This window comes from Corticium candelabrum, chromosome 6, assembly GCF_963422355.1.
Source record: "Corticium candelabrum chromosome 6, ooCorCand1.1, whole genome shotgun sequence".
In the NCBI taxonomy this organism is placed as follows: Eukaryota; Metazoa; Porifera; class Homoscleromorpha; order Homosclerophorida; family Plakinidae; genus Corticium; species Corticium candelabrum.
The window spans coordinates 3,541,517-3,552,591 of NC_085090.1; the positions used below are offsets into that span (position 1 = coordinate 3,541,517).

An 11,075-nucleotide genomic window follows, 5' to 3' on the forward strand; every position below is an offset into this window, starting at 1 on the left:
ACACAGACAGACACACACACACACACACACACACACACACACACACACACACACACACACACACGCACACACACACGACCTTTCCTCTGGCTATTTTCATTCCAGTTGGGAACCATCACACTCCTGATACCATGTATCGTTATATTATACTCTACTTGTATACAGCCCACATGTGTAGTCGACAGTCCACTCCTAGTAAAACTACTGAGTCACATGATTGCCCTATAACAGACATCTTGTTGGTTTATATGTTTGGTAACAGTACAGATATTGGCCAGTCATGTTTCTGTCTCTGGTGGTTTATAAAGCCAGCACCGAGAAATCACCCATAACTCACAACCAAGCTCTCTTGCAAATCCACAAGTTTATTAAATATTTAACTAAAGTCCTGATAAACATGGCTTCAGTTCTTACCCGTAGAAACCCTTTTGTCTTCAAAATCCACAGTGCAAGTAGATACAGCTGTAACAGACAAACAGACAAACACACGAGCACGCCGCAGTTGCAATGCGATTTTCAAACGACACGTGCAGTAACTCCCTTCTTCACGTGACACAATCCAGCAATGTCACACCATCCCAGGAGTGACACAATCCAGCAATGTCACACCATCCCAGGACTGACACAATCCAGCAATGTCACACCATCCCTACTCTGTTCTACACTCGTATCACGCCCAAAGTGCGAGCTAGTCTGACGGAATATTAGGCGCGCCGCAAGTCCGCCGTTTATTTCTCACACTTCTGCTTCCCAAGCTGCCACACGTCACTCCGTACAGCATCCATCACCGTTGTCAGACCTCGCCTATCGTGTCACAACTCCGTCTCTTGCGTTGCGGGCTGTCGTCTCGACATGAGACGTCTTGGTATTTTCGCTTGTGCTATCGTCGCCGCTCTCTGTCAGCTCTCATCATCTTCCACATTAGAAGGCGAGCATGTCTGTTGGGCAAACGTCAGGTCAGAAACAACCGAGTGTAGTCAATTACAATTAATTAATTGAGTGCATGACACGTTCTCTCATAAATGAAATCACCTTAGTTGTACTCAACACACGGCCATTTCCAATGCATCGAGAGTCCAACGCTCGCGATTTCGCTGGTCGACGTCAGCGTCAAGCACATCTTTCACTGCTCGCTCTTGCTTCGCTGTCAATCACGCGCGTCACGTGCTACAGACGTGGCGTCCCTACCCAAACATTCCTGACGTAATGGATCAAAAAAACTTCTGACAATTTGAATGCAATGCTTTTTAGAGCTAAGATTTGTTTGTGCGCAGTGTGGTGTTGACGAAACGGATATCGACGACGCAGTCCTACACTATGAGAACGTCGACAAATTGCTGGGACCTCTGGACAATGTTTTCATGTACTAGATACAAGTGAGTTATTTGTCTGTCGACGTACTCTTACGGTTTATGGTCATTGCACTTTGATTAATTAGACATTGAGTTGTGTGTGTGTGTGTGTGTGTGTGTGTGTGTGTGTGTGTGTGTGTGTGTGTGTGTGTGTGTGTGTGTGCGCGCGTGCGTGCGCGCGCGCGTGTAGGGCAATACAGTGCATGTCCTCAGACCTCCATACATGCATGCCTGTTTGCAAATGTCTTTCTACACTTGCAGACTGCAGTACAAACAAGGCTACAGAACAGTGAGCTTCTACCATTACGTCAACCAGTCAGTGTGTTGTGAAGGCTACGACCAATCATTCGGACGCTGCCATGGTCAGTACCACAAACAAAGCTAACCCAACCATATACAGTGCATAAGCAGAAATTGTAATTTCCAGCTGTCTGTATGCAAGGCTGCCACAATGGAGGGACGTGTACAGAGCCAGGTGTATGCGAATGCACATCTGGCTGGACAGGCAGCAATTGCACTGTTCCAGCATACGGTAGCTTTTTCGCACACTCGAGAAATTGGGTGTTTTATAATCATATATACTCGTGTGACAGCTGACTGTAGTGCCTCCTGTGAGAACGGTGGCTGGTGCTATACTCCAGATTACTGCAACTGTACTGCAGGATGGTCGGGACAAAATTGCTCTGCAGGCAAGGACTTGTAACTAAGTTCTCTGTTTGATGTACCGTGAGCATCATGATTCACTTCCTAAACTGTCGTGTTATTTCAGTGCTTGCCAAAATGGCAAAAATTTCTGTCTCGTTTGTCTATGTGTATGTGCTAGTCTGCAAGTCCATGACCCTTTTGGCCATTGTAAATATCATTCTGATTTTTGACTCATTTCAATTTTTTGTCAAGGAATTTTATTTTTTTGCAGAAAATTTCTGTTTTAGTCTTTCCATTTTAATTTCATTGGAGTCTCCATGTATTGACTGAACTACAAAGCAATGACTAACCAAACTTCAAATGTGAAAATGGAAAAGGTAAAATAGAAATTTGCTTGCCAAATTCAAATTTTTCAGCAAAAAATTGAAAACGTTAACAAAAAAATAAAAATGTGAGTAAAAATCTGATAAATGAAAATTGAAATTTGAAATTTAAGAATTGAATTGGTGAGAAGGGTTATGGACCTTGACTATCAATTTCACTGTCCCTCTCTGTTTCTGTATGTGTCTGTGTGAGACAGTCGATCTCTCTGTCTAATCACTTGTGTATGTCACTTAAAGTTTAATCTAATTTCTATCTGGCGACCTCACGGCTGCCTCTTTGTCTGTGAGACTCTTTTCTTTTCCTTTGTGTATGAGTGTGGGATGTCTATATTTATGTTTGTCTCCTTTCACTCTCACCAGACTACAATCGGCCTATTTGCTTGTCTGTCTCTCTGGTCGACTGTACATCTCATCATCTGTTTTTCTATCAATTAATCCTTCTCCTCTCTGTCAGACTGTGGATATATCAATTACTTTATTGTTAGTCTGTCTCTTTGCCCGTCTGTTTGTCTGTTTCTCTAACTGACTGCTGTGACATAGCCCATTCTGTTCAGAGATTTTACCTTCCTGGCACAAAAAAACTAGACTGAGCAGTATTTGCTTCTGTGTGAATTGTGATTTGAATATCTAAGGCCAGACCAACTAATCATTATATTCTCGGATAATTAGACATAAAAACTGGACTGACCAACCAAAATAATAATTAAACAAATACAGTGTAATGATCATGTGATACACTTTGAGCATGGACGGGACGGTTCTCACTGCATGTCCTATAAACGAGAGATAACAAAATGGATACTAAAACCAATGATGCCAATACTGAGCAGAACATGGAAACTGTTGCTAGACTACATGCACTGTTACCACTTGCAGGCTCATCGATACCTACTTGTACGATGTATGTAACAAACCTGTTTCATCAAGCACGATATCATTGTGCATGCGCACATCAAATTTTTATTTTATTTTGGTCTCTAGACCGGCGAATCTGAGCATCAAGAAATTTAATTGCTCCGGCCTAACCTAACAACATAAGATGCACCATAACAGAATCATGTTTATGACCCTTTGCGTTGCAGTCCTCTAACATGCAATACAAAATTGGTGCATAAACAGGGACTCAACGGCTGTCAAGTCTTTGGGATGTCGTGACTTGCAGTCACAGCATGACAGAATCATCACTTTTGTTAGTAACTAGCCGCTTGTTTGATATACACACAATGCCCCTTAGATTTACCACTAACTCGATAAGACATTTTGTATTGGCTTTATTTGTCAAAACGACAGGTTGTCTAGCGTGAGCTACTGCTTTGTGATACAGCATGTGTAGAGATTTCGCTCCCCTCCGCAGAGCACGTTGCCCTCCTTCACACTAAACGTCTCTCATGTGTTTTCAGCATTTATCTCGGCAGTTTTGTCTGTGTCATTGACATGCAGTTAGGGTTAGTATTCCCTCATAACCATTAGCAAATAACAAGTTATTCTTGGTGGCCGTACCTGCAAAATCCATTGTAGCTATACTTGATCCTATTTCAACTCGAATGGTATCGTTGGCTTTCTCATACTGGTGCAACCTGTATATACTACCTTACTGCTTTGAGGGTCCATAATACTTTCGAAATATATTTTTGTCATCAAAATTCTTCAAAGTCTTGGTGTCAGATGTGAGTCATTTTTGATATTATATATTTGCTTCATTATTCTATCAAGATGATCCAATTCTCTAAACAGTTCAATGACTATCAGCACAATACTGAAGCAAATGCTTGCTACCTATCAGTTGACTCCCCACAGAAGCTGTATATCGCATGGCAAGTGGCACTGGCATTTCAGTTTGAAAGTGAAGCCGTTGTTGAGAAGAGAAGTCGCTCGATCTGCAGACTTCTGTATAGTGGCCATTTTTAACCATGTTTCATGCACACGCACATAGCCAAAGCCCAGACATACAGAAAGTTTTAAGGCCAAAAATATTTATTATCCTAAAATGTTTCAAAGGTAAAATTTTTGAGAAGACTATTACTCACAAAACTTTGGAAGCAGTATGGTATCCTGTCAAGCAGTCACTCTGTCATCTGGTATTTGTTTATCCTGATTCTTTCTTTTCCTCCGTATGTCATTTATCCTGCTACTTCCCTTTCCTTCATATGTTCGAATTATCTCCATATTGGTCTCACTGTTTGTCAATCGGCCATTTGTTTAATACTTCGCAACATCTCGGATTTACATATATCAGTACCATATACATTTCTATTGCTCTGTGGTATTACTCTTCGCTGTCTATTTGTCTCTCGATACAGAATGTCTCAACGGATACTTCGGAAAAGATTGCATGCACACATGCTCGTGCATGAACGATGCTTTGTGTGAACGATTCAATGGGACGTGCACGTGTGCAGCAGGATGGCATGGAGAAACTTGCGAGAAAACATGCCCGGCGCAAAAATATGGTGAAAATTGCGAGAAAGATTGTATGTGTCAAAATGGTGGATATTGCAACCCGGTCAACGGTAACTGCACCTGTTCATCAGGCTATATCGGAGAAAAGTAAACCAAATTACTTGAAATAATATAAAATCGCATTGACTTGCACTGATAAGTGCAATTAATTCAAAATAATAAATTAATGTTTTTAAATAATTAAATATTGTTGATTTTGCCACATCTACTAAATTACAGTTACTGTACTGCCACAAATTCTTTTTGAAAATAGTCAATATTATTACACCGATGCGTTTAGAGTTAAAAAATATTTCAAGGTCTTGAAAAACCTGCTTCTATCCTGATATGTCTACATTGCATGCACTATACCTGGTGACTAAACAGAAATGCTCTCGTCAACATCGGCCACAATAGACACTGAACATGATCCAGACAGTAGAGACGTTGGCATTGGTACATGTGCGTACAATTAGAGACAATGGCAGTAAGTTGTTAAATCAAAATGCCTATTATATAGCAAGGATTGCTGAAAATGATAGAGCTCGAAGAATAATAGAAATTAGTTTCCAAGTTCAAAATAGTGTTTGGAAAGGATTAGTGGCAATCCGATATTTGTCATACACACAATACAGTAAATGTTGGTATTGATCACATACAACCTATTTATGTAATTTTTTAAACTGAAAATGTGGCTATGTGCTGTGCATGTAATAGACAGTAATATTGGTATTGATTAATACTAATACACATAGTAATCAATTACTTAATTCAATAACCACTAATAGTAATATTATTAATTGATCATCAAACAATCAATCATTTCAAGTAATTAACTAATGACGATACACAAACACAAACAATAAAACCATGCTAGTAGCATGAGACAGAACTCTCATACTTTTTGGCTATGAAAACCTTATAGTCGATTTCTAATAAATAATTTTCACTCTTTCAGCTGGCTACAGTTGATTACATAAGAAACACAAATGCACTATCAATCTGTAATGTTTTATTAACATTAAATGTATGTCATTGCCTACTAAAAGCATTATAGAATATGTCATGTAGATTAGGTGACGGTATATTACAAGTCATCCATAAATGTATACAAAAAGTAAATCCATAAATAGTACGGTAATTGCATATAGCACAGACAAATATTTCTTGTGCATCTTAAGGTGTGAGACTCCGTGCCCATCCTGGTATTTTGGTCAAAACTGCACTGAGACGTGCACGTGTGTACAGTCGCAATCCCGTGGATGCGACAACGTCGATGGCGCATGCGACTGTGCGGACGGATGGCAAGGATCGACATGCCAGCATCTGTGCGATTCAGGTCATTATGGATACAATTGCCAGATGAACTGTTCATGCGAGAACGAAGCCATCTGCAACCCGTTTTCGGGAGAATGCCAGTGAGGAGACCGATGTATCCGCCCTCGTTTCTACCTCAGTATTTTGCTTTGTGTCGCAGTTGTGCTGCAGGCTATCGTGGTGACAATTGTGACACGCTGTGCAAGGAGGGAACTTACGGCAAGGGATGTGAGAACAAATGTCAGTGTCAGAACAATGCGGAGTGCAGCCCGTTTGATGGTACTTGCACTTGCACTGGAAGATGGACTGGTGACTATTGTGACAGTGAAGGTCAGCTGAAACGCTCTATGTCTGTCTGTCTGTCTGTGAGTGAGTTTGTCTGCCTGTCTTTCCGTCTGTCTATGTCTGTCTTTATGTCTGTCTGTGTCTGTCTTTCTGTCTGTCTGTCTGTGTGACTATCTGAATGTGCCAGACGTATGCAAACTCCAAATGTGTCATCACAAGGAGCTCAAAAACCAATATTATATGCAAATGGTAGACCAGATATTTTTGACTTGGATACATAGGTCCAACACTGAGTTACATGTCACTATGGCTCATCCCTACAGCAAAGACACTCTTCGAAGAGCAGCAGAAGATGCAAGGCAAACAAGAAATGAAAAAGTTACTATCTAAATATGAAAAATAGTTGACCCTACGTGGATCAAGACCTAATACAAACACTTGATATGTATATTCAGCATCACATCCGCAAAGTAATCGTTGCAGGCTGCTTAGTCAGATTTTAGAGTTGATATCACACTTTACAGTTTGATTCAGATTCAAACCAAAAATTGTCTGTCTTTCTCTGTTTTGCCTGTCTGTCTTTGTCTGTTTGCCTGCCTGTGTGTTTGCCTGCCTGCCTGTCTGTCTGTTTGTCTGTCTGTCTGCCTGTCTGTCTGTGTGTCTGTCTTTCTCTGTTTTGCCTGTCTGTCTTTGTCTGTTTGCCTGCCTGTGTGTTCGCCTGCCTGCCTGCCTGTCTGTCTGTCTGTTTGCCTGCCTGTCTGTCTGTGTGTCTGCATGCCTGTCTGTCACAGGAACATATATTTGAAACATCAATGCTATTACAATCTACATTCCTCCATAACTACTGTCTCTTCAGTTCAAATTGTGTGTATGACCACTAGAGCCATCTCTACAGTGCAAAGTGTCTATGAACACTAGAGCCGTCTCTACCCTGCTAACTTACCTAGTGTACAATTGACTTCTGCATAAATTGCCTAACGAGTCTCTTGAGCATGTTATTCTATCTAAGTTCCTTTGATAGCACTGGCACTGCCTCTCTGCAATGTCACTGCCAGTTGCCATCGCCATTAAGTTTTGAAGTTTATGCTGTTGATGTTTCCATTGCCGTCCTGTGATCTTTGGACATCTGATGCAGAAACTGTAGCCTTGAACTTCCAGATGCACCCTCTCTGGTCTGAAAGTTCGAGGCTACAGAAACTGATGTCCATCTTTGCCCCACCCCCAATGTCCAAAGTGTTCAAACACAAGGGGGACTGTGAGCCACCTGATTGTTTTTATGAGAGGTAGTTTCCTTCTTTTCGTCTCTCCTCAGAGCCGCTGATCCGTTGCTTTGTGCTGCATTTAGAATGATGTCAGAACACCGAGGCTGATCATGAGCTATAGATACATCCATGTCCACATCAAAGTCAACTGCATTTTGAACAATAGTATCAGGTTCCTTGGGAGCTGCTATATATGTATGCCATCGCTCTATGATATGGTTGAGATGGACATGATTTAGACAGCCTGGCTGAAACCATGGAATCATGGGTCCAAACTGCTCCTTCAACGGTTTTGCATGAAATTAGATGATAAACTTGATCATCTATTGGTTTCTCACATTCGCGTGTATCAACTGATTGTCGATCCAAGATCACATTTATCTCAGATAGTGTTTCCATCATGTGAATAAATATCCTAAACTGTCTGTCTGTCTGGTTTGTCTGTCTGTCTAGACGTCTCTCTGTCTGTCTATCTGATTGTCAGTCTGTCTGACTGTCCATCCAATCGTCTGTCTGCCTACCTGGTTGCCGGCTTGGTGTGCCATAATCAAACCAAGGACATTTTCGTTCCAGTTTCATGTGAATCCGAATGGGAATACTGGTCTGGCAGTCAGTGTGTACTGTGTCAATGTGACCAAGACAATACAATGAGGTAAGATAGACAAACTTGAGTTTTTCAACAAGCAAATCTGTTGGTACATAAAATATCAAACTAATATTTATAATAGACAAGTTAACTGTTTCAAGACTAACTGCCTTGTAATTCTTTGGTAATTGCGTAACGAATGAAACAGCAAATCAAATGTTTGAAAGTCACCAATTTAGTGTGCAATTTTTCAGCATTAGGATCTGCATTAGTATATTTATCTCAATTAGAGTGGGATTGGTGACTTTGTAAGAGAATCAACGTCAACATTTCCATTAAAATTGGATACACACATGGACACACAAACATTACACAAACACACAAACAAGAATGCAGACAAACTAAATAATTTTAGGGGCACACACTAGATGAATACATTACACACACACACACACACACACACACACACACACACACACACACACACACACACACACACACACACACACACACACACACACACACACACACACACCACACACACACACACACACACACACACCACACACACACACACACACACACACACACACACACACACACACACACACACACACACACACACATTCTACATTTAATTCTGTCTATTACAGCTGTGATGCAGACAACGGTCACTGCACCTGCATGTCAGGCTGGTCGCAACCGAACTGTACAAACCCATGTGACGAGGACTCTTCCGAAGAATGGTCTGCTTCAATTCCCTTGTTGCCTCGGTATATCACACTAAATTTGTTCTACCTTCCCACAGTGATGAACTCACAAAAAAGAGTAAAAATAACGGCATTCTCATCATTGTTGGAATTTTCACAGCAATTGCAGTGCTTGTTCTCATTGCCACCGTCGCCTTACTGAGGAGACGTCACACTCAGAAACAACTCGAGCAACTAGAATTAACCAGGTAAGGCGCAGTCTAACAAAATGTTTCACATAGAGATTATACGAGCTGCTGCTTGAATACAAACACAATAACAATAATAATTATGATTGGAAATGAATTACACTGTTTAACGGAAAATGCCTCTACGTTCAATATCAAGCAGACAGGGGCATGGATAGGCATGTTTCGAGGTCACCTGAAAAACCGCAATAGGCATCGCATGACCACCATATGGTACAGTACAAGTATTCTAATAATCGAGACCCCAAATTTACAGCAGGTAGTAATGGCCACAGGGGCGTAGAGTGACCTCTAAAAATGAGGGCCTAGACTTCACACTGCTACAGGACTCTCCACTTCTTACTGGATTTTAATTAACTGATACGTTAAATCAGTGGCGCATCCAGACAGGAAAAAAGATGATGCAAACCTGGACAAGTTGGCGAGGTTGCACTAAAAGTTTGTGAATAACGTAGTATACGTCATTGTCCCATTACCAATGAATTTCCTATGTACAACATAGCATCATGGTATGTAGAAACACGAAACAGACTTATTATGTCCTGTATGTTCAAGAAAGAGATTCTGAAACATATCCAAGGTTGCATCCTATAATCAACGTTAGTTCTCTAGCTAATTAACAGTGCAAGTACATTGAGACTTTCTTGGCTCATTGTAGACTTTAGGTAAGCTAAGACGATGTTAAGATGTTAGACCACTGATACTGGGCTAACAGACGTAGCAACAACTGACTAAAAACGAGAGTAAGAATGTCAGGAAAATACTTTTGTCACACTTGTTGATAGGATCCATAGGAATGATGGTTGTCTCAGTTTGCTGTCCAGCACAACAGTTCATTTCCAAGTATTACATACTTAAAGAAATTTTAAGACCACGCCTACAAATGATGAGGCTATAGCCTAGTCTAGCCCATGCCACGCCTCGCCCCTGATGGCCACATTACAATGACATGATATACAGCCATTCCTACTCCTACAGAAGATCAGTGCCAATCGTTCCGACATCCTGCTATTGTGATATCTGATATTCTCCCCTTGTTTCTTATTATTGGGTATCATGCAACTTGATCTTTTCACAGACAAATTGCATATAAGGCCAGACCAACTAAATTTTTTGATGCTCAGACATCTGGACATGACACCTGGACCGACTGATCAAAATAAAGAAAGTAATGATCATGTGACATTTAAGCATATGTAGTTTTCATTGCACTACATACAAATGTGAGACCATACAACACAGACACACACACACACACACACACACACACACACACACACACACACACACACACACACACACACGTATTTCTATTCACAGAAATGTCATTAAAAATGCTTCTCTTGTAGACTCGGTCAAGAAGACCATGCAGAAGGTACGTCATCTTGACCAATCATACACACAATATCATTATTTAGCCAATGCGATATATTATTATAGGAGTGTCCAACCATCTCACGGGGACATTCTCAAACACAAGAAGATATGACTCTTCGCACCACGTGTTGAGCAAACAAGTAGCGATAAACTCTGAGAAAGACGAGAAGTCTGTTTTAAACAACAGTCAATCGCTGCCCGCCGAAACCCATTCTCTTCCATTATTCACACTTCGAAAATCCGACTCCGACGATTCGAGCATGTCCGAAGGCGAAGACGAACCAGACATGAACAAGAAAAAGCCATTCGACATCCGTCCGGCACAGCTGCCCCTCTTGAAAAGGCAGCAGAGATCAACATACGCAACAATCAATTGACTCGTACTGTTTCTATCATATCTTATAAAATTTGTATTGTAGTTACTGCATATCAGCTGCATGAATGCTAGTGCAGGGGAAATATAAACAAGAG

At 41.0% G+C, this 11,075-nt stretch overlaps 1 protein-coding gene and 1 long non-coding RNA gene across 2 annotated transcripts; one reads left to right on the forward strand and one right to left on the reverse strand.

The window, feature by feature from the left end:
* Positions 1–345: 345 nt before the first annotated feature.
* LOC134181239 (uncharacterized) lies at positions 346–1,158 on the reverse strand. The gene is made up of 2 exons (XR_009970106.1): positions 1,033–1,158; positions 346–938 (listed from the first exon to the last, which is right to left on the reverse strand). It is a non-coding gene; the product is annotated as an uncharacterized LOC134181239 (long non-coding RNA).
* LOC134181238 (multiple epidermal growth factor-like domains protein 10) lies at positions 853–11,075 on the forward strand. The gene is made up of 13 exons (XM_062648479.1): positions 853–956; positions 1,275–1,376; positions 1,614–1,714; positions 1,780–1,884; positions 1,946–2,041; positions 4,681–4,927; positions 6,001–6,237; positions 6,297–6,466; positions 8,257–8,335; positions 8,923–9,015; positions 9,078–9,227; positions 10,577–10,602; positions 10,668–11,075. Exons 1-13 carry the CDS (start codon positions 853–855, stop codon positions 10,979–10,981), a joined length of 1,824 nt encoding a protein of 607 aa, XP_062504463.1. The 3' UTR covers positions 10,982–11,075.